Source organism: Otolemur garnettii, unplaced genomic scaffold, assembly GCF_000181295.1.
Source record: "Otolemur garnettii isolate 467f Iridium unplaced genomic scaffold, OtoGar3 scaffold00073, whole genome shotgun sequence".
NCBI lineage: Eukaryota > Metazoa > Chordata > Mammalia > Primates > Galagidae > Otolemur > Otolemur garnettii.
In genome coordinates, this window is record NW_003852468.1 from 198,017 (window position 1) to 219,377 (window position 21,361).

The 21,361-nt window shown below is 46.7% G+C and overlaps 1 protein-coding gene and 1 non-coding gene across 3 annotated transcripts; both read left to right on the forward strand.

The window, feature by feature from the left end:
• The first annotated feature begins 550 nt into the window (after nt 1-550).
• On the forward strand, nt 551-16,790 carry ANKRD35 (ankyrin repeat domain 35). Of its 2 annotated transcripts, XM_003793782.2 has the most exons (13): nt 551-589; nt 6,179-6,309; nt 7,653-7,741; nt 8,091-8,155; nt 8,983-9,040; nt 9,224-9,294; nt 9,598-9,704; nt 10,243-10,427; nt 11,341-11,378; nt 11,570-13,567; nt 15,452-15,541; nt 15,786-15,851; nt 16,728-16,790. In XM_003793782.2, exons 1-13 carry the CDS (start codon nt 551-553, stop codon nt 16,788-16,790), a joined length of 3,000 nt encoding a protein of 999 aa, XP_003793830.1. The 2 variants fall into 2 exon arrangements, with proteins under 2 accessions (XP_003793830.1, XP_012663089.1); XM_012807635.1 differs by lacking the exons at nt 6,179-6,309; nt 7,653-7,741 and having other exon boundaries at nt 551-583; nt 8,135-8,155.
• A 4,232-nt stretch (nt 16,791-21,022) lies between these two features.
• Nucleotides 21,023-21,129, forward strand: LOC111726618. The gene has a single exon (XR_002774356.1). It is a non-coding gene; the product is annotated as a U6 spliceosomal RNA (small nuclear RNA).
• The last annotated feature ends 232 nt before the right edge of the window (nt 21,130-21,361 follow it).

Genomic DNA, 21,361 nt, shown 5'->3' on the forward strand with positions numbered 1-21,361 from the left:
TTTCCTCCTGGGACTGGAGGAGGGGATGTGGGGCTCGTGGGCAGAGCAGAAGTAACGTCACAAGCGGTTAAACGCGACAGTTGGCAAAACCGAAGCCCACTGGAGAAGCCGGGACCGCCCTCCTCCTTCGGTGCTGCTCCGAGGGGCGGGGCGGAGGCGGGGTTTGGGGCGGAGCCGGCCTGGAGCTGCGGACGGGAGAAGCCGGGGGCGGAGTCTCAGACGGAGCTCGCCGGTCCCTGTACCCTTAGAGCACTAGGTCGGATCCGGGGGCGGATTCAGATTAGGAGGGAAGGTTTGAGACCAAGCCCTTGTCGCAGCGGAGCACTGCGGGCTTTTCGGTTCTGCATGGGCGGGGCGGGGCGGGGCCAGGGGCGGTGTTTTAAACCCAGCCCTCGGGTTCTCATCTCTGATTGAGCGGGGCAGGTCCTGGGGCGGGTCCTGCTCTGACTTTTGACAGTTGTCTCCCACAGCCGCATCCGAGTCCGGTGGGTTCAGACCTGTGGCCCGGCTCTCTGCGCGTCCCCGTCCCCCTGTGGCCCTGTCCCCGGTCATGAAGCGCATCTTCTCCTGCTCCAGCTCACAGGTGGCGGTAGGTGCCAAAATGTGTGGGTAAATGGGGCTGGGGTCCAAGCCCTGTTGTGACAGAAGTCTTGAACGCTATCCTGGTGCACCATCGCCTTTCCTCTATATCGGTCTTTCCAGCTCTTCCGCCTCTGCAATGCAGCCCGTCATCTTTGCCTTCTTCCTAGCCTCTGCCTAGCCTTTGGCCTCGCTAGGGTCCTTTCCTTTGGTCCCTTTCTTGTCCTCCTACACCCCCAATTACTGGTGTGTTTTCTGCAGCCCCGTCCTTCAAAGTCCTCTCCCCTACTTCTGCTCTATCTCACAGTACCGAACCACCCCCAAACATCCGCCCCAGTCCCTGCCCAGCCCTGTACTCCATTGTATCCTCAAGTCCTGCCCTGTTCTCACAACCTTGCTCTTCCATATGACCCTATTCTTGATGTTTCCTCCCAGACCAAGTACCCCATGAACCTTGTGCTAACTCTTCTTTATAGTCTCCTTTGTCCTTACCTCCATCCGTGCCATGTCACTTCTACTCCCATCCCTCACCTGCACTGCTGGCCCTTAGACATCACTCTAAACCACTTTCTAATTAGTGCTCCCTTGATAGCCTTCTTTTCTCCCCTTACACCTCTTCTCTGCTCTGCCCAATGATTGCCAACTCCACTTTTCCCCTTTTGCTTGGACCTCCTCCTACCTGATCACTGTGGGTTAATCTTGCAGTCTGGCTAGCCTGATAAGCACTGCCAGAAGATGTATAGTTGCCTGGCTGCTCCCCAAGGGACTGGGTGAGTTGCCTGCAGAATCCACCCCAGCCAGTTCACTGTAGTGTCTGGTCATCAGACTGGTTCTTGGGCCAGTCAAAGACTTCTGCTTCTCCCCAGGCTCTTCCTTTACACTGAATTCTCACCAAGTTGTTTAGGGCTTGTGCTCTCTGATTCCTTTAACTGAGTCAGGGAAAGTGATGGTGAGAGAAGAGGGTGATGGAGAGAGAAGAGCACACTCATTCTAAGGATTCTCAGCAAAAGTTATTGTACTCCCCATGTTCTCTGAGAACAAAACACAAGAAAAAAGATTACAGAAGGTGCTGGCACAGGGAGGATATTGCTTCTCCTTCTCTGAAGATCTCTTACATAGAGACCTCCTATCTGGGGATGGAATTTTCTGTGGAGGTTAGGATTATGACTCCTTTAGAAGTGAATTAGCTAACTACTGGTATTCCTCATAAGCAAACATGAGAGATGCTCAGTTAGCTCACTGCATGGGCAGGCCTCAGCATCCTGGAAGCAAGCTATGAGGCAAGAGTAGGAACTCTGTTGAGGCCTGTCTTTGTCCCACTTACATTTGCTTCTTCACTTAGTTTCCACACACTGATTAACCAGTCAAAAGGAATTTACTATTATAGATACCAGAAACTGAGGCTACCCAGACTGGTATTACTCATAATACTTTTTAAAATTCCTATGGAATCTTCCCTAATTCCTTGCCATTCCCAGCCTTACCATTCCCCATTCCCTTTCAGATTTGTGGAGTCTGCCTGCTCCTTAGGAATGGGGAAACCATTCCATTCTCCCTGATTCTCCAACCCTTGGACAGTGTCTCCTTTTGAGGTGCTTGAGTGAGCAATGGGCTGCTCCTGGAAGGTGGAATCATCCCTCTGCCCTTCTTGACTCCAGCTGTGTAGAGGTTTAACCATGAAGAATATCTATCCACTCTAAACTCTTAGCATAATAAGATCTTAGTATAATGAGATCATAGCAAGTAAAACTGAGTGGACTTAGAATTATCTAGCTGGAAAGAGAACTTTTCTTGGACAGTTTAGGGTCATAGAAAACCTGACAATAGGCCAGTTTCAGTGGCAAATTGTTTCCTCATGAAATTTCCCCATATTTCTGATGGTAAATTTCTCCACTCTTCGGTGGCTAACTACTCTGGACCCAATTGTCAGATAAAAGCCTAGAAGATTGCCCTGCCCCATCTCCCCTGACACATCTGGGTCCAAGACCAGAGCCCTGGGCCCTGTCTAAGGTAAGGGCTGAAAGATCTGTGATCATTTTAAAGTTAATCTAAGTTATCTAGTATATAGGGAAATCAATAAAACCAGCTCCTGTCATCTCATTTTATTTTAGTAGATGATATTTTTGAGGGTATCTTACACAGGAGTTTACTTTGCCTAGGTAAGAAATAGACCACTAAATAGCTTTAAGTGGTTGGCACTTATCAGCTTAGAGGAATGTCTATTGCATTTGAAATATTGAGAGTCAGGTCCTAGTTCCTCCAGGGAAGCCTTTCTATTTTCATTCACCAGTAGAAACTCTTTCTCTATGCGCTGGTGTGCTTCCATCTTGATAGAATACTTATTGGTACACAGCCAGAGATAAGAGGAGGGTACAATTACTTCTACAAAGGTCCCCTAATCTCAGCTATAGAAATACAAAGTTTATACTTGTTACTGAGTCTGTGAGTTAATTTGGTGATTGCTCCCTCAAGGCTGTGATGATAATCACTGCCTCCTTTCCAAGATACTGCAGTAAACTGTGGACTGTATCTTAGAATTTGAAAGCATTCTCCTATCCTTTACCACAGCTTTATAGAGGTTTGGCATGAAGAATTTCCATTGATTCTAAACTCTTCTTAGTATGATGATATTACATGAAGTAAATTGGGTGAATTTAGAGATATCTAGCTAGAAAGAAAAGTATCTATGTTGCTAGTTAAGAAGCCCTTCTTCCATCTATATAGCCTGGTTGTTATTCATTGGCTGATATGAGCAAGATCTCTTCTTCCCATTCTCCTGGATGGAGAATTCTGAGCCCAGAACATCCAAAATGTGCCCAGCAGGACCAGAAAGGATGACAATTGGAACTAATATTATCCATCTGCTATGTGACAGACACAGAACTGGATGCTTTATATGTTCTTATATCATTAGAGAATGGAGCTTCAGAGATGTTGTTACATGCCTAATCTCACACAGAGAGAAAGAGTTAGAATTAAAATTTTATTTATTTATTTTTGAGACAGAGTCTCACTATGTCACCCTTGGTAGAGTGCTATGGTGTCACAGCTCACAGCAACCTCAAACTCTTGGGCTTAAGTGATTCTCTTGTCTCAGCCTCCCAAGTAGCAGGGACTACAGGCACCTGCCACAATGCCCAGTTATTTCTTGTATTTTTTGTTGCAGTTGCCATTGTTGTTTAGCTGTCCTGGGCTGGGTTCAAACCTGCCACCCTTGGTGTATGTGGCTGGCGCCGTAACCACTGTGCTTCGGGCACTGAGCTGAATTAAGATTTTAAACGGAGAACTTCAAGTTGAGGTCAACTGATGGCAGTACTGTGTGATGGAGACATAGTTCCAGCTCTCTGCTTTTCCTGGAGGTGAGCTGGTACCCATGGGGCACTGGAAAATGTATTCTTAATGTCAAAGTCTGACAGTATGTGGAGGCATAATTTTGCTTGTTTTATCCAGAGATTCTTCTCTGTATAGGGAATAGAGTCTGAGGGTGGGTGACTTTGTCCTGGAGGCAGTTGGAGACTTTATCTGGAAATAAGTAAACCTTTTCCCATGACTTGTAGTAGTATGATCTGGTTGTGAGAACTAGAATTGAACAGCATGTGGCCTGGGGTCTAATTCTAGCCACTCTTGTGTGTGATCCTGGACAGTTATTTAACCTCAGAATTCCTCTGTTTCTTCTTCTGTCAGAGAAAGATTGTTATGAGTCCTAACTACTTTCCAGGGATGTTGAGAAGCTAATTGAAACAGTACTTGAAAGGACTGTGAAGAGCTACAGGGCTGTACAAGAGTATTACCTCAGGGTCTATCTAACCCAGATAACTGTATGGTGTGAGCATCTTTCCTGTTGTTGATTAATAATTTGCCCTAGCTATAAGGAGTGGGTGCGATGCCTCACACCATTAATCCTAGGACTCTAGGAGGCCGAGGCAGCAGGATCCCTTGAGCCCAGGAGTTGAAACCAGCCTGAACAAGAGTGAGACCCTGTCTGTACTAAAAATAGAAAAACTTCCTATGTGTTCATGGCGGGTGCCTATAGTCCCAGCTACTCAGGAGTCTGAGATAAGAGGGTCACTTGAACCTAAGAGATTGAGGTTGCTGTGAGCTATGACACCACTCTACCCAGGGCAACAGAGGATATTCTATCTCAAAATAACAATAATAATACTAACAATAACAACAACAATAATTTGCCCTGGCTATGTAAACAGTATTTTAAAATGAGTTGTTGGGATTCCACAGACCTATTTTCATCCCCCTTGCCCTGCCTATAGCCTCTTTCTTGTTAGAGATTATACCTCATAAATTCAACGTGCCACCACCAATTCCATACTACTTGCTGTTTTTGTTGTAAGCATGCCATACATTTGTGTGGCTCTTTACAGTTTACAAGGAGATTTTTATATACAGTAGCTTGTTTAATAGTCACAACGTGATGAGGTAGTCATTATTAACCCACATTTTATAGATGAGGAAACAGGTTAGAGGTGTTTAATGGCCTAGTCTGGGTTCACATCGCTGAGAATATAGCTGACCCAGGCCCCAAACTTAGATCAGCTGACAAAGTATTCACCTAGGGTCCTTTCACCATACCACAGATCTCTGCATTGATCCCTTCCTTTTTTCCTTTCCCTTCTCTGGACCAAACCAGGCTCTTCCGGGCGTCTCTTTCACACCTAGTAATGCTTCAATTATTGTAATGACTCCACCACCAGCAAAACTCAAGCTGGAACCACAGAACAATGCATGCCCAGGTGTGGCTGCTGTCTGGGACAGCTGCTCCCCGCCAGGGACACTGGGAGTGGGGTGGGGACAAGGGGAGCTGCCTCTTCTTGCCTCCTCAAGCATAGCTAGAGACCTATCTGTGTCTTTTTTGTTGTTGTTGCCATGAAAAAGGAAGTGGGACTAGCTGAAGGCTATAGATATGACATGAGCAAACAGAAACTCTAGCTTCTCCTCCCAATTTTGCAGCCCAAGCCCATGGGTAGGAATGGTATAGTAGGTATTTGGAGTCCTACCTGTATCCTGAAGCTATGTGCCTTGGTTTACTACTCAAAGAAGTGAAAACAAAAGGCAGGGCAGCAGATACAATGTGAGTCCACTTAGTAATGGTCAGGTGGCCTCAATTTGCACTGGTTCTCAACCTGTGGGTCACAACCCCTTTTTAACAATGAAAATACATTGCAGCATTAGGAAGGTTGAGAACTACTGGCCTAGAGAGCAAAAGGAACAGGGGATGTGGCTAGGATTGCTCTGAGGTTGGATACCTAACGACACTAATCATAATGATGATAGAGATTTAAATACTATGTATTTGGGACTCATAAATGATTTTTAATTCATTGGTCCAGGCACCTTTTGGCTCAGACTTGACAATAGCTGGCATTTGTTGGTTAATATTTATTTAGCTGGCATATTTGTTGGTTAATATTTATTTAGCTGGCCCACCTAAGAAGGACTAAATGATCTGGGATGAATGACTATGGAACAGTGAAAGGACCCAGAGATGTTCCTTTTCTCTTGCTTGGCATCCTAACTATGTCCCTCTTTTCTTTCTTCACACCACTCCCATTCCCTGTACTCACACAATTTGTGGCTCACACAGGTGGAGAGATGGAACCGTCGTGATCAGAAGCTGCTGGAGGCAGTGCAGCAGGGGGATGTGGGACGCGTGGCTGCCCTGGCGTCTAGGAAGTCAGCCCGGCCCACCAAGCTAGACTCCAATGGCCAGTCCCCGTAAGTGCTCCCACCCCTGCCTCTGGAATGTGGTTCCTTTGGAATGTCCCAGACTTCAATATATCAGACCATAGATTGCCTACAACTTTAGAGCACTTTTTGTTGTCTTAGATAGCAAGCATATCCACAGACCTTTGCTACCTGTGGAGTGCTACACAAAGTGAGGGACGAAGTGAGGTTCCTGAGCTCCATCTACTTCACAACCCAGACAACACTGACTCAAGAAGTACATAAATCCTATTAAATGAACAGAAAACAAATACACACACTAAATAGAGCATTTCTTTATTGTACAAGTAAGTGGGTATGTATGCTTGGCAAATTAGAAATGAGATAGTAGCCACAGAGGCTACTATGTACATGCCTGGAGGGAGCGATGAGGATAAGGAAAATGTTATCTTGTCTCTGCCCAAATCAGTTTTCACATGTCTAGCCTTCAACTCTGGTTAACTCTGTGACACTTTCAGTTCCACTAAATGTTCTGTGCTCAGAGAGGGAGGTAATTTTATGTTTCCTAGATACCTCAGCCATAAAGTCCAAGATTCCTTAAGATCTGTAACTCTTTCTTTGTTTGAGATAGAGTCTCACTTTCTTGCTCCTGGTAGAGTGCCATGGAGTCATAGCTCCACAGCAACTTCAAAGTCTTGGGCTCAAAAGATCCTCTTGGCTCAGCCTCCCAAGAGGCTGGGACTATGGGCTCTCACCACAACGTACAGCTATTTTTTTCAGAGTCCTGTTCTCGCTCTTGCTCAGGCTGGCCTTGAACTCATGAGCTCAAGTGATCCACCCACCTTGGCCTCCCAGAGTGCTAGGATTACAGTTGTGAGCCACCAAGCCCAGCCAGACCTGTAGCTCTTTTTTTTGGTTATTTTGAGATAGAATCTCACTATGTTGCCCTCAGTAGAGTGCTGTGATATCACAGCTCACAGCAACCTTAAACTCTTGGGCTTAAGTGATTCTCTTGCCACAGCCTCTGGAGCAGCTGGGACTACAGGCGCCCGCCACAATGCCCAGCTTTTTTTTTTTTTGTCACAGTTGTTGTTGTTTAGCTGGCCTGGGCTCCCGCCAGCCTCAGTGTATGTGGCTGGGTACCATAACCACTGTGCTATGGGTGCTGAGACAGACCTGTAGCTCTTATTTTTATCTATGCCTCCAGCTTCCTCTGACTTTATGACAGATATATGGCCTTCTCTTTCTCAGGAAGTCAGGCTGGGGGAGCGTCCCTTTCTGGTTTAGGGATTGGCTTTGGGGTAGGGAGCATAGCAAGCAGTGCATAGTAAGACTGTCTCACTCCTCAGCCCTTCTTTGCTTCATCTTCTGCCTCTTGGCCTTGATTCTGGCAGATTTCATCTGGCAGCCTCCAAAGGCCTGACAGAGTGTCTGACTATCCTGCTTGCAAATGGGGCTGACATCAACAGCAAGAATGAGGATGGTGAGTTAGACTGAGCACTGGGCCACACCGCTTGCTTGTCCCATTGTAGCAGCTGTGGAGGCCAGTGCTGGGCCCTGCTGGAGGTTCCAACTGTTACCTTTACTTTTCTCTTCAGTAAATTCTGGCCAGCGTACCTCCAAGGGTTCTCCTCCCTGTAAGCTTGGGCATACCTCACCCCCACTCCCACCTTCATCACAGGTACCAGGTACTTGGGGAACAGGAATTTCTGGCCCAGTGTGGCTGACAGCTTCTCTCTCTAATCTCCTGATTATCTTTGCGTCTCTTACCTCCCTGTGAGTCATCTGCATGCATGGGGCCACCCACCCTCCCTCCCTCTTTCTGTTTCCAGGAAGCACTGCCTTGCACTTGGCTACCATCTCCTGTCAGCCACAGTGTGTCAAGGTCCTACTTCAGGTAAGAGCAAACCCTGATACTACTCTTGTCAGGGAAAGAAATGGACCCAGAGTCTCCTTTGTCTGGTATTTACAAATAATAGTTGGCCAAATGTATTCCTCTCATCCCCGTATATGAGAGCTGATAGTCATCTGTTCACAAACATTTGTTTAACACATACTATGTGCAGGCACCATACTTGATACTGCCCTTGAGGGTGGGTCAAAGCAGAGTTTCCAGGGACTATTGGCCTTTTCCACTGGCAGAGCCACTGCAGAGATGACTGCTAGCTACGACCAGGGGCAGGTGGAAGGAGGGCAGAGGTGTTCAAATTAAAGCCTTACTGTCTGTTTTTGTAGTTGTTTGCTTGGTTTTTTGTTCGTTTTGAGAGAGAATCTTGATCTGTCACCTGGGCTAGCATAAAGAGAAATAAGCACAAAATAACATATGGACAATTTATAAACCAGTCTCTAAAAGTGAAAAAGGTATAGTTACCTTAACAGGCCATTGGACAACTGGATGTTTTTATTCTTCTTGATCCTTTCCAGCTTTCAAAATTATGACTCTAAAGTACCAGCCATGGACTCAGGTGTCATTTTGCCTAATGTGTTTATTTGCCTAGTATGTCATTTTTCTTAGGCCCTAGGATTAGAATCCAGGGCTAAAATTCAAGGCTGCCTATCTTTAGCATGGAATGAATAGGGCTTGGCTGGTAGATGGCCTCTCCCAGAACATTGGCCCTCCTGCCCCTTCCCATGTTATCATGGAAATCAGCAACCCAACAGGGGGTATAGGATAAGAATATTAATGCCAAGCTCCATGCTGCTTCCCTTTGTGGCCATTTGCAGCATGGTGCTAATGAAGATGCTGTGGATGCAGAAAACCGTAGTCCATTGCACTGGGCAGGTGTGTGCCAGGGGACTGGTAGGAACAGGGCTGCAGGGACTACCGGGTGGGGAAGGGAAGGGGAGGAGAGGGAAGGGTAGCTAGGACCAACCATTGAAGTGGTTGGAGGGGATGTTGGGTCATGGTCTGAATAGGTGTTCTTTGCTCATCCCCTTAATCCAACCATCCTTCAACCCTCCCTAGCCTCCTCTGGCTGTGCTTCAAGTGTGCTCCTGCTGTGTGACCATGAAGCCTTCCTGGATGTGTTGGATAATGTGAGTGTCAGCTGGGCATCTGGGCACTGCCCTACCCAGGGAGGCTGCTGCTCTCTTTGAGCTTGCTTGCTGAATTCCGTGACTCAGGGTTGTGCAGCCCCACTCACCTTTTCCCTCCCCTCCTGCTTCTCTTCTTATTCATAGAGAGGTTAAACCTTATCTTTCGGAAAACTTCTAACCCTCCAAAAGGGAATATTTAGCCCCTGGATCTGGAGGGGTGTGGGGAGAGAGGAGTCAGCAGAACTGTGTCAAGCCCCTGGCTCTCCCTGGCTCCTCATGAAGCACTTCCTTCGACCTGTGCAGGATGGACGCACACCCCTGATGATTGCATCACTGGGCGGTCACACAGCAATCTGCTCACAGTTGCTGCAGAGAGGTGCCCGAGTCAATGTTACAGACAAGGATGACAAGTGAGCCTTCTCTGTCTTCCTACCCCAACTTACAGATGCTGACCAATTTAGAAAAAAGCCAATGGGCAAAGAGTGTATGTGTGTGTGTGTGTTGTGTTAGGGAAGAAGGCAGGCTGGTCTCTGTGTTCTTAGAAACTCCCTTTCCTCCCAGTGGTGGTTCAGAAGAGCTCTGCCTGCTGCCACCTTCTAGCATAGATGATCCCTAAAGTAGAATTGATATTTCTGTACCCAGTGGCTTAATTTACTGATTTTCAAACTATCTTCTAAGCAAGAAGGTCCTCTTTTGCCGTAAAAAATTTATGTAGAACTTTGATGTATAAAGCAGATAAAAATGGAGCATTTCCAATTGGCTACCTGCTTCCTGATGCTGCAGCTCCAAAGAATGGCATTTGAATAGCCCAGTCTGGTATATTGTTGATCTGTTGTCCTCTGACCCCACTGAGTGACAGCTTGCCCTGTAAGTGAAATTTCTGGAACCAGGACTCCTGGGTTCCAGAGGGAAAGCCTCTGCTCAGATTTGTCTCAACCCCACCTACAGGTCGGCTTTGATCCTGGCCTGTGAGAAAGGCAGTGCTGAGGTGGCAGAACTGCTCCTGGCTCACGGAGCAGATGCAGGGGCAGTGGACAGAACAGGGCATGATGCTTTGCATTATGCTCTGCACACAAAGGACGAGGCACTGTGGAGGCTGCTACAGCAGGCCTTGAACCGGCGGCGGAGAGGTGGTAAAGGCTGTTTTGTAATTTCAGATTCTCCTCAATAGCCATAGAATCAAAGAAGCTTCTAAGGCGTGGCCCATACCTGCAATCCTAGCATTCTGGGAGGCCGACTCTGGTGGCCTGCTTGAGCTCAGGAGTTTGAGACCAGCCTGAGCAAGAGCAAGATCCTGTCTCTACTAAAAATAGAAAATCTAGCTGGGTATGGGGATGCATACCTGTGGTCCCAGCTACTTGGGAGGCAAGAGGGTCACTTGAGCCCAGGAGTCTGAGGGTGCTGTGAGCTAGGCTGACACCATGACACTCTACCCAGCTCAGGGAGAGAGGGTGAGACTCTGTCTCAAAGAAAACAAAACAGAATAAAAAGAAACTTCTTAGAATCCCATTTGTTCCCCTGGAAGTAATTCATCTGATAATTTCTACCCTGATTGAATGTTTACTGTTTTATTGCTGTTACCAGGAGATGACCCCAAATTCCCAAAAGCATGGTCATAAAATTCCTTAATGCAGCCTTGTCTCTCACCAAAGACAATTCCAGCTAGTGCTATTGCTAGCATTCCTGAGTGGTAATTGTGCATCTATTTGTGTGATTTGTTGGTTGATCTCCCTCACATAGACTAATGACAGGCCATTTCTGTTTTGCTTACCATTGAGGTCCTGGTGCTTATAACAGTGCCTGGCACAATGACCAATATATAAATGAGTCAACAAAATGAATGATCTGGCCCTCCTTTGGCATAGGAAAAAAAAATTGCTGGGTAGTTAGGGACCCATTGACCAAGGGTGGCTCCTGGTACCCGGAAGACATGTGGTGTGAGAGATGTCACTGGAGGGCCACTCCTCTCAGTTGGAAGATAGAGTGTGGGTAAGAAGCACAACAGATCTGTTTTCTCACTCATTTCCCTCATATCTTTTCTTATAGGTCAAAGTCTAGTTCAATGCCCAGATTTTGCATCTAAGGTAAGACCCTAAGTGTCTCTTTTGCTTCTGACTTACCCTAGAATAGCCTAGGTCACCCCTAGGCTATCCCAGTGGGGCCATTTCCCAGTGGTCCTTGGAGCATCAAGACATTCTGAGAGGAAAGACCCTTTGGGGGCCTTTAGGCTAGGTTTGTTGCATGGCCTTCCTTCATTGTTCTGTTTTCAACATAGGCCTCTCCACTTGAGTCCCAGGTGGGTTCTCCACCTAAGAGCCCATGGAGAGCAGAGCCTGAGGAGGACCGGGAGGAAGAGGAGGATGCAAACCCTTGCTCAGAGGAGTGGAAGTGGAAGTATGAAGAGCAGCAGAAGAAAGTTTCTCAGTTGGAGCAAGAGCTGGTGAGAAAAACAGAGGAGTGTAAGACTCAAGCTGCAGCCTACCTGGGCTTGGAGAACCAAATTCGAGAGCAAGTGCGGGAGCTAGGGCTCCTCCTATGCCAGGAGCCTGCAGCTCCTGGAAGGCAGGACTCTAGTCTTCGGCCTGGAGGGGATGGCATGGAGCAGGGTTGTCCCCTGGACCTGCTGGCCAAGTGTATACAAGAACTAAAGAAGCAGCAGCAGGCAGCAGCCATAGTCAACCCAACATTAGCTTCTAAGAAAGCTGAGGATTCAGCCCCAGGAGAGACCCAATATGAAGTCCATGGAAGGTCCCAACCAGAAGAACAGGGGCTATTCCAGAGCCCAAGGTCTGAGACCACTGGAAAAGCCACAGGACAGCATTTGACTACCAATGGGGGACAGACCCTTGACCCTGATCACAATGAACAGTTGCCTACTGGCCAGAAGGAGAATCCCCAGGTCCCAGGAGTGGAAACAGCAGGCATAGCGGTTGAAACAGTGGGCACAGCAGCCATGAACCAGCTTCTGCTACAACTAAGGGAGGAGCTGGCTGCAGTTTGGCGAGAAAAGGATGCTGCCAGGGGTGCTATATCAAGACCAATCCTGGAGGGAGCCTTGGGGACTTCCCGGGCTGAGGCTGCAGCAGCTGCCTGGGAGAAAATGGAGGCCCGGTTGGAGCGGGTGCTGGTGAGGTTGGATAGGGCAAAGACAGGACTACAGGTGAAACCTGCCCAGGAGTCCAGAGAGGGAGCCCCAAAGGCAGCCCTAGGGAGCATCAAAGAGGATGAGGGGAAGGAGAAGAGGTCTCCTGGGGTTCGAGGAGAGCCTCTAGGGGCCCCTGGAAGAGAACAGACCCCAGGAGGAGGCTTGGCAAAGGGTCACCTGGAGAAGGAAGTGTCAGCACTGAGACTGAGCAACAGCAACTTGATGGAGGAGTTGGGGGAGCTGGGGCGCGAGCGGCAGAGGTTGCAGCGGGAGCTGCAGTCGCTGAGCCAGCGGCTACAGCGAGAGTTTGTGCCCAAGCCAGAGGCGCAGGTCCAGCTGCAGCAGTTGCAGCGGAGTGTGGGGCTACTGACGGAAGAACTGGCCGTGGAGAAGGAGGCCACAGAGAAGCTGCGTAAGCGCCTGGCCTCCCAGAGCAGCAGCCTTCGAGGGCTGTGGGACTGCTTGCCCCTAGACCTGGTGGGCAAGGGGAGTGAGTGGGGCACAGCGGCCCAGCCCCTGGAGGAGCTGCAGGCCTGCATTGGCGCCCTGGTGGACCGGCATCGAGAGGCCCAGCAGGTGCTGGCGCGGCTGGAGGAGGAGAACCAGCAGCTGCGGGGGTCCCTGGCCCCCCGTGGGGAGCCAGGTGCCTCCTCAAAGCCCCCAGCACCCCCCCAAGTGGCTGCTTTGGAGCAAGACCTAGGGAAGCTGGAGGAAGAGCTGCGAGTTGTTCAGGCCACAATGAGCGGAAAGAGCCAGGAGATTGGGAAGCTCAAGCAGCTGCTGTATCAGGCTACAGAGGAGGTGGCAGAGCTGAGGGCCCGGGAGGCGGCCAGCCTGCGGCAGCACGAGAAAACTCGGGGCTCGCTAGTGGCCCAATCCCAGGCTTGGGGTCAGGAGCTGAAGGCTCTGCTGGAAAAATACAACACAGCCTGCCAGGAAATGGGTCGGTTGCGGGAGGTTGTGGCGGAGGAGCGACGCAGGAATAGGGACCTGGCAGCGCAGGCTGCCGAGCAGGAGCGACAGGCCAGGGAGATGCGCGGGCGATCTGAGCAGTTCGAGAAAACAGCTGAGCTGCTGAAAGAGAAGATGGAGCATCTGATTGGGGCTTGCCGAGACAAGGAGGCCAAGGTGAGTGTTTGGGTGTTGCTAACCTGAATCCAGCAACGTTTGGTTGGCCAAATTAATACCCCAAATAGAGCACCAGTCATTTGCGGGGGGCCCACACCACGTGGTTCTTATGCGTCTGAGAGGGATTGGCATTGAGACTGGAAGTGAGATAAGGTATGAACAGATGAGAGAAGGGGGTGTAAATACTAAAATTTAGTATTCAGAGTTTAGAAGCTGTGTGCTTAGGGCTACCACCGGTGTAGCACCATAGTTTATTAGCATTTACCCTATTTTTAAAATTTTAAATATATTTATTACTTTTCAAGCTCTTTTTCTTTTTCTTTCTTTTTTTCTTTTTTCTTTTTTGGAGACAGAGTCTCACTCTGTTGCCCTGGGTAGAGTGCCCTGCCATGATAGCTTACAGCAACCGCAAATTCTTGGGCTCAAGAGATTCTCCTGCCTCAGCCTCCTGAGTAGCTGGGACTACAGGCACCCATCACAACACATGGCTAGTTTTTCTATTTTTAGTAGAGACAGGGTCTTGGTTTTTTTCAGGCTGGTCTTGAACTCCTGAGCTTAAGCATTCTATACGCCTTGGCCTCCCAGAGTGTTAGGATTACAGACATGAGCCACTGCGTCTAGCCAGCATTTTACCTCAAATAGCTTGTCACCTGGGAAGAGGCCTCATAGCAGCATAGAAGAATGGGTTGCTGTGTTTTCGATGAGGCTCTAAGGAAGTGACTTAAACAGTATACATTTTATGTGGTATAGAGTGCACAGAAATAGAAAGAATGTTATCCAGAATAGGAATAAGTGTGGGGTGGGATTAATTAAAGAAAGGAAGACTTTTGTGTTGTACTGATGGAGAAGATGGAAGCAGACAAATGGGCAAAAGAAAATACAGTGTTGTAGTTAAGAATGTGGTCTCTGGGCTCGGCGCCTGTAGCTCAAGTGGCTAAGGCACCAGCCACATACACCAGAGCTGGTGGGTTCTAATTCATCCTCTCACAGTGCTGAACTGGGCCTGCCAAACAACAATGACAACTGCAACCAAAAAAAAGAAAAAAAAAATAGCCGGGCGTTGTGGTGGGTGTCTGTAGTCCCAGCTACTTGGGAGGCTGTGGCAAGAGAATCACTTAAACCCAGGAGTTGGAGGTTGCTCTGAGCTGTGATGCTACATCACTCTACCCAGGGCGACAGCTTGATGCTCCGTCTCAAAATAAAAAGAATGTCCTCTGGATTGAGAACATCTAGATTTGAATTTCAGTTTTAAAATGTACTTGTTTAATCTTTGGCAAGTTATTTAACAACTCCAAGCCTCAGTTTTCTCATCTCTAAAATGAGGATAATAACAGGGTGGTTGTGAACATTACCCTAAAAAAGATACTATGATTATTTAAAATACTCAGAACAATTTTTGTCACATGGTAAGTACTTAAAAAGGTAGCTATTGTTATTTCTATTACTACCTTTCCTATTACTGCTGGTTACCATTAAGGACTTGTACCTCCCCCACAAGCCACAATTACTCATCTTTTCCTTCAGTGGTTGGTAGCCAGAAGTAGGTAGGTTAGGATCCAGTAACCTGAATCAAAGCATGGACCCTGGGTCAAAGAGATCTTGGTTAAAATGATGATTTCATCACTGCTTATTAGCTATGTGATTTTGACAAAATACTTAACTCAGGTTCCTTATCTACAAAATGTGCATAATAATACTTCCCTCAGGGAAGTGTTATTCTTCCCAGAAGAAAAGCTGTTTTGAGTATTCAATGAGACAATATTTGTAAATGTACCTGGCACATATACATACTCCGTAAAAGGAAGCTGTCCCTGACCCTGGGTGGTATTTGGAAGAGAAATGACATGGACCTTTTTGGTTCCCTGTCTTTCTTTTTGGCCTCAGATTAAGGAGTTGTTGAAGAAGTTGGAGCAGCTTTCAGAGGAGGTTCTAGCAGTTCGGGGAGAAAATGCCCGCCTTGCCCTGCAGTTGCAGGTATGTTTTGGTCCTTAGAGAAATGGACACTGCTAAAGAAGAGGATGGAGTGGAAGTGATATATTTATATATGTGAGAGACATTCTGGGATTACAGAGACCTGGCCAGGCAGTGGTTGAGGCTGGCCAGTAAAGGGCCAAGGGAGCTTACCTGCTAAGGGTGACCTTTCCACTTTATTGCCCCTTCCGGCTTGGTGAGTATGGGGAGGGTGGGCACATGACTTCCCAATGATGCTTACTCCCAGGAGTCCCAGAAGAACCATGAAGAGATCATCGCTATCTATAGGAATCACCTGCTGAATGCTGCTCAGGTGAGTATGGAGAGCATACAGGCAGGTGGTAGAGACATAGATCCGGGTAGGAGGTATTGCATTTGGGGTCCCTTTGGGTGGTAGAGACGTAGATCTGGGTAGGGAGTATTGCATTTGGGGTCCCTTGTACATACTTGCCATTTCTCAGAGTGCTAAACCAGTGCTAGGTCTCTGGATCTCGTTGGGTAGATCGATAGAGGTTGTGTATGAATGAGAAAGGTGAAAGGTGTTTACCTCACCTTTTCAATTCCCTGATCTATTGGAAGTCCTTTTCTGGTTCCCTACACCCTTTCTTAGTTTCCTCCTGAGGCAGTTTAGCTCAAATCAAGGAAGAAGAAGTGGGTGGCTTGATCTATTGCTAAGAATAATAACTACAATGAATGAAACACCTATTCTGTAGCAGGTGTTTTGCTTCATAGTCATCATTGTAACCCTCACAGCAATGCTGCAAAGTAGACATCATTATCTTCCTTGGGAAAATAGAAACACAGTCATAGAGAATTTACATACTATAAATGAGGGCGGTGCCTATGGCTCAGTGAGTAGGGCACCGGCCCCATATATCAAGGGTGGTGGGTTTGAATCTGGCCCTGGCCAAACTGCAACAACAACAACAACAAAAATAGCCGGGTGTTGTGGTGGGTGCCTGTAGTCCCAGCTACTTGGAGGGCTGAGGCAAGAGAATCTCCTAAGCCCAAGAGCTAGAGGTTGCTGTAAGCTGTGATGCCACAGTACTCTATTGAGGGTGACAAAGTGAGAGTCTGTCTCTAAAAAAAATAAAAATAAATAAATGAGGGTATATAGTAAAGAGCATTCTATTACACCATAGAACCTCTCCTTCTTCATTTCCATGTGTTTATTTCCTGCCACCTACAGGGCTACGTGGAACAGGATGTATACAATATTCTACTGCGAATCCTCAGCACACAGGAGGAGTGAGGCAGCCTAATTGTGTGCCCTCAGGGATACTGGATTTCTTTGTTGTGAGTTATGGGTTGAGGGTAATGAGGGAAGGAGCTTGGGAGAAAGGATTTGGGAAAGGAGGTTTACAGAAGGAAATCAGTTCCCTTTACCCCTGTGGTGACAGACACTGGGGAATCCTGTGGGGCATAGAGCATTCAAGGTGAGGTCCAATGAGAAGATACAGTGTGGAGAGTCACTAGGTGGAGTCAGGAAACCGTGAGCAGGTGGATTTAGGGGATGACTTATGAGATGGAGACTGAAATGAAGGGTTGAGTGACTCGTCTAAGGTCTAAGGTAGGGAGATACCAGTGCAAGATGAGTGATGACAGGATAGTGGTGCAAAGTTTTTCCCTAGAGCGGCACTCTACAAATTCCAGGATCTCTTCTTTACTGTTACATCATTCATTCAAAGAGCAGTCATCCCTCAGTCTTTTCCCCACTCCCATGGAGATGGTCCTCTTCTTTAGTTTTAGTTTCAGATAGATGAGGGTCCCCTTTAGCATACAGACATGGGTGGGAGGAGATGAGGATATGGAAATGTGTGCATTTTTCATCCTTGAATTTCTTCTTTCAGGGAATAAAAGCATCCCTGGTTGACAGAGGCTGCATAAGGCTGTGGTGGTGATGGTGATGGTGATGGTGGGTTGGCCATTGAGGGATGGTATGGGTGGGGCTTCACTTGACATTAATGACCCAGACCTGAGAAGCTGGACCCTGGAATTGGTGTGGAAGAGAACAGAGGTGTGGATGGAAACAAGATCTGTGGGAAATAAAACAGGAGGCAGGATGGTGTGGGTGTCATTTTCTTCTGTCTAATGGGGAGTAGGGAAAATAATCTTTTTCATTCCTTTTTTCTCAAAAAAAAAAAAACTTTTTAAAGTAGACCTTATTTTCTAGTAGTGATGGGGGTCTCCCTCTTGCTCAGGCTGGTCTCAAACTCCTGACCTCAAGTGACCCACCCGCATTGGCTTTCCAGAGTGCTAGGATTATAGTCAAGAGCCACTGTGCCTGGCCAAGTAGATTTTATTTTTTAGAGCAGATTTAGGTTCATAGCAAAATTGAGTAAAAGGTATGGAGATTTTACACATATCTCTGCCCCTATATATGCATAGTCTCTCCCGTTATCAACATCCCTCACCAGAATGGTACACTAGTTATAATAAATGAACCTACATTGACACAATATTTTCACCCAGAGACCATACTTTACATTAGAGTTCATCTTGGTATTGCACCTTCTATGGGTTTGGACAAATTTATAATGACCATTATATTAATATGTAGAGTATTTTCACTGCCCTAAGAATCCTCTATGCTCCCCTATTAATTCCTCCTTTCTACTCAACCCCCAGAAACCACTTATCTTTGTACCATATTTATAGCTTTGACTTTTCCAGAGTGTCATAAAGTTAGAGTTATAAAATACGTAGATTTTCAGATAGTTTCTTTACTTTAGTATTGTATGTTTCCTCCATATCTTCTCTTGGTTTTATAAATGTCTTTTTAGCACTGAATAATATTCCACTGTCTAGATGTAGGATAGTTCATTTATTATTCATTCGCCTATTGAAGGATGTCTTGGTTGCTTCCAAGTTTTGGTAATTATTTCCTTTTTGATCACAAATAGCCCTATAAGTCAGCAGCTTTCAAACTTTATGATCCATAGAAAGAATTACATTTTATATCCTCTGTATACTACCTGAAATAATACTTACTCTTATTCTCTGCTATTATCCTCCATCAAAAGGTATTGGTCACAATCCATTCACTAACTGGTCAAGAACTATAGTTTGAAATACAGCCCTCAGTGAAAATGGGGCTTGACATCCTTCTCTCTCAAATCTCTTATCAACACAACTCTAATCTTTTTCTTTTCTTTCTTTCTTTTTTTTTTTTTAGAGTCAGAGTCTCACTTTGTCACCTTTGGTAGAGTACTGTGGCATCACAGCTCACAGCAACCTCCAGCTCTTGGGCTTAGGGGATTCTCTTGCCTCAGCCTCCTGAGTAGCTGGGACTAAGGTGCCCACCACAATGCCCGGCTATTTTTTTGTTGCAGTTTGGGCAGGGTTGGGTTCGAACCCGCCACCCTCAGTATATGGGGCCGGTACCCTACTCACTGAGCCACAGGCGCTGCCCCACAATTCTAATCTCTACCTTAGGACACCTGAATCCATGATCATTTTTTAAGGACAAGGGGAGATTAAAAATAAAATATAAAATAAACTATAATATAGATAAAATATTCTGTCATGTATTAATTAAACATTGTGTCCAGATTTGACACATGGTCTCATGCTGTTATTGCTCTTTGTACCAGGTGCAAAAAGATATGAAAAGTCTGATTCCTGGGAAAAGAATGAAGGGATATCCAGAGTTTGCTTCTTCCTTCTGGTTCTGTTCTCAGTCTGAAAAATTGTATCTGTCTTGGCCACTTCCCCTAGGTTTCCTCCCCTTCCCACCTCTCCAGTACCCAGACTTCTAGGTGAGAATGAGGCCATGTTTCTCCAAAATCTGGAACTGCAGCGTGGAGGCTTACATGCTTGCTGATCCTTCCCCATTCCTGCTCTCAGTCCGCCCTCTGCTGGGTTGTGCTGGGTCAGATGACAGCAGTTTGTCAGTAAAGACTGGGTTGAGAGTGAGAAGGGCTGCCGTGGAGGACGGGGGCCACACAAGGGCTGCACAAGCTGGCTCCAAAGTTTAGCCATGGGAGAAAAAGAGCTGCTGAAACATGTACATCAGATCTTAGAAAAGGTGCAGAGCTGCTTTGGGGTTTGTGTGGATGTGCATAGGACTGTTTTAAGGTGGAGGGGATTGGAAAGATAGGGATTGATGGAGAAGGGGAGAAAGGTACAGCTTCCAAAGGAAGAGCATCAGAAGGGTCCAAGTCATTTCTAGTAAGGGGAACAGAACCTCTCTTTGCCTTCCTACCTCCTCTTAGTTACCAAAACAATGTAAAAGGACTTTTATATCCCTACTTATATACAGGGTATGGGGTGGAAAGAATATACTGAAGAGAGGAGGGCCCAGAGATGGGGAGATCATTTGGCTAAGTTCAAATATGAGTCAGGAAACAGCTTTGGTAATGGAAGCCAGGCCTTTGGGCTCTCTCCAGGACTCCTGGAAGCTGATCCCAGGATGGGCTGAGCTGTGGGGGTGGTGAGTGATGTTAATGTTAACACAGGAGTGAAACCTTTCCCAGGAACTGGTTTTCTCCATACAGTCCCACAAACTGTTACCACAACAACCCAAGCCCTGAAATTGTCCCTGATTTCATAAATATCTCCCCCCAAAGTCACTTTTTTTTTTTTTTTTTGCAGTTTTTGGCTGAGGCCAGATTTGAACCCACCACCTCTGGTATATGGGGCTGGCACCCTACTCCTTTGAGCCACAGATGCTGCCCCCAAGTAACTCTTATCGTTTCCTTTATTTCTCCTGGGGTGTCTATCAGGACTTCAGCAGGGACTTATTCCTGCTTCATCTGTTTCCCCAGGTTTCAGATGTAGGAGTGTGTGGGTGAGAGTAAGTGAAGCTTGATGGGTTACGGTCAAGTTCAGACTGTATTTCAATGCCTTCACTCTGGAACTTTGTCCTGATATGCTTTCAGTCTGTCTTTGTCCCTGCTTCCCTCCTTTACCTGGTAATATTAGTTTATTAAACATAAATTTAAGGAGTCTATGATGTGCCAGGCACTGGGGACATAGTTTGAAACACACAGAAAAGGTTCTTCATGAAGTTTGCACTCAGGATGAGATTAGGTGCTCTGATTTCCAGTTTTCATTTACCCTGTAGTAATGCTATAATTTACAATCTCAATTTAAGTTTTTTTACATTTTATTTCATTTTTGAGGCAGAGTCTCACTTTGTTGACTCTGGTAGAGTCCCATGGCATCATAGCTCACCGCAACCTTAAACTCTTGGGCTTAAGTGATCCTCTTGCCTCTGTCTCCCAAATACCTGAGGCTATAGGCCAAGGGTCCTCAAACTTTTTAAACAGAGTGCCAGTTCACTGTCCCTCGGACCGTTGGAAGGCTGGACTGTGGGCCCTAGGACAAGTTGGCTGCTAAGCAGGACAGGCAGTGGCAGCAAAAACACCTGGCAGGCTGGATAAATGTCCTAGGTGGGCTGCATGTGGCCCGTGGGCCGTAGTTTGAGGATGCCTGCCATAGGCGCTTACCTCAATGCCTGGCTACTTTTAGAAATGGGGTCTCGTGCTTGCTTCGGCAGCACATATACTAAAATTGGAACGATACAGAGAAGATTAGCATGGCCCCTGCGCAAGGATGACACGCAAATTCGTGAAGCGTTCCATATTTAAAAAAAAAAAAAAAAAAGAAAGAAAGAAATGGGGTCTCACTCTTGCTCAGGCTGGTCTTGAACTCCTGAACCTCAAATAATCCACCCAGAGTGTTAGGATTACAGGCATGAGCCAACCCTCTGACCTCAGTTTAACTTTTAAAGAAGATTCTTTCTTCAGGAAATCACTAAGAATCAAGGTGAGGTAGACTTTCTTTTACATTTTTATCACTATTGATAAGCAATAAACTGCA

Excerpts from the sequence above, each read along its gene's own strand:
- ANKRD35 (XM_003793782.2), top strand. The coding sequence starts at position 551 with ATGAAGCGCATCTTCTCCTGCTCCAGCTCACAGGTGGCG. Across the intron at positions 8,156-8,982 it reads GTGTCAAGGTCCTACTTCAG|CATGGTGCTAATGAAGATGC; the intron begins GTAAGAGCAAAC and ends GGCCATTTGCAG. Across the intron at positions 15,852-16,727 it reads ACCTGCTGAATGCTGCTCAG|GGCTACGTGGAACAGGATGT; the intron begins GTGAGTATGGAG and ends TGCCACCTACAG.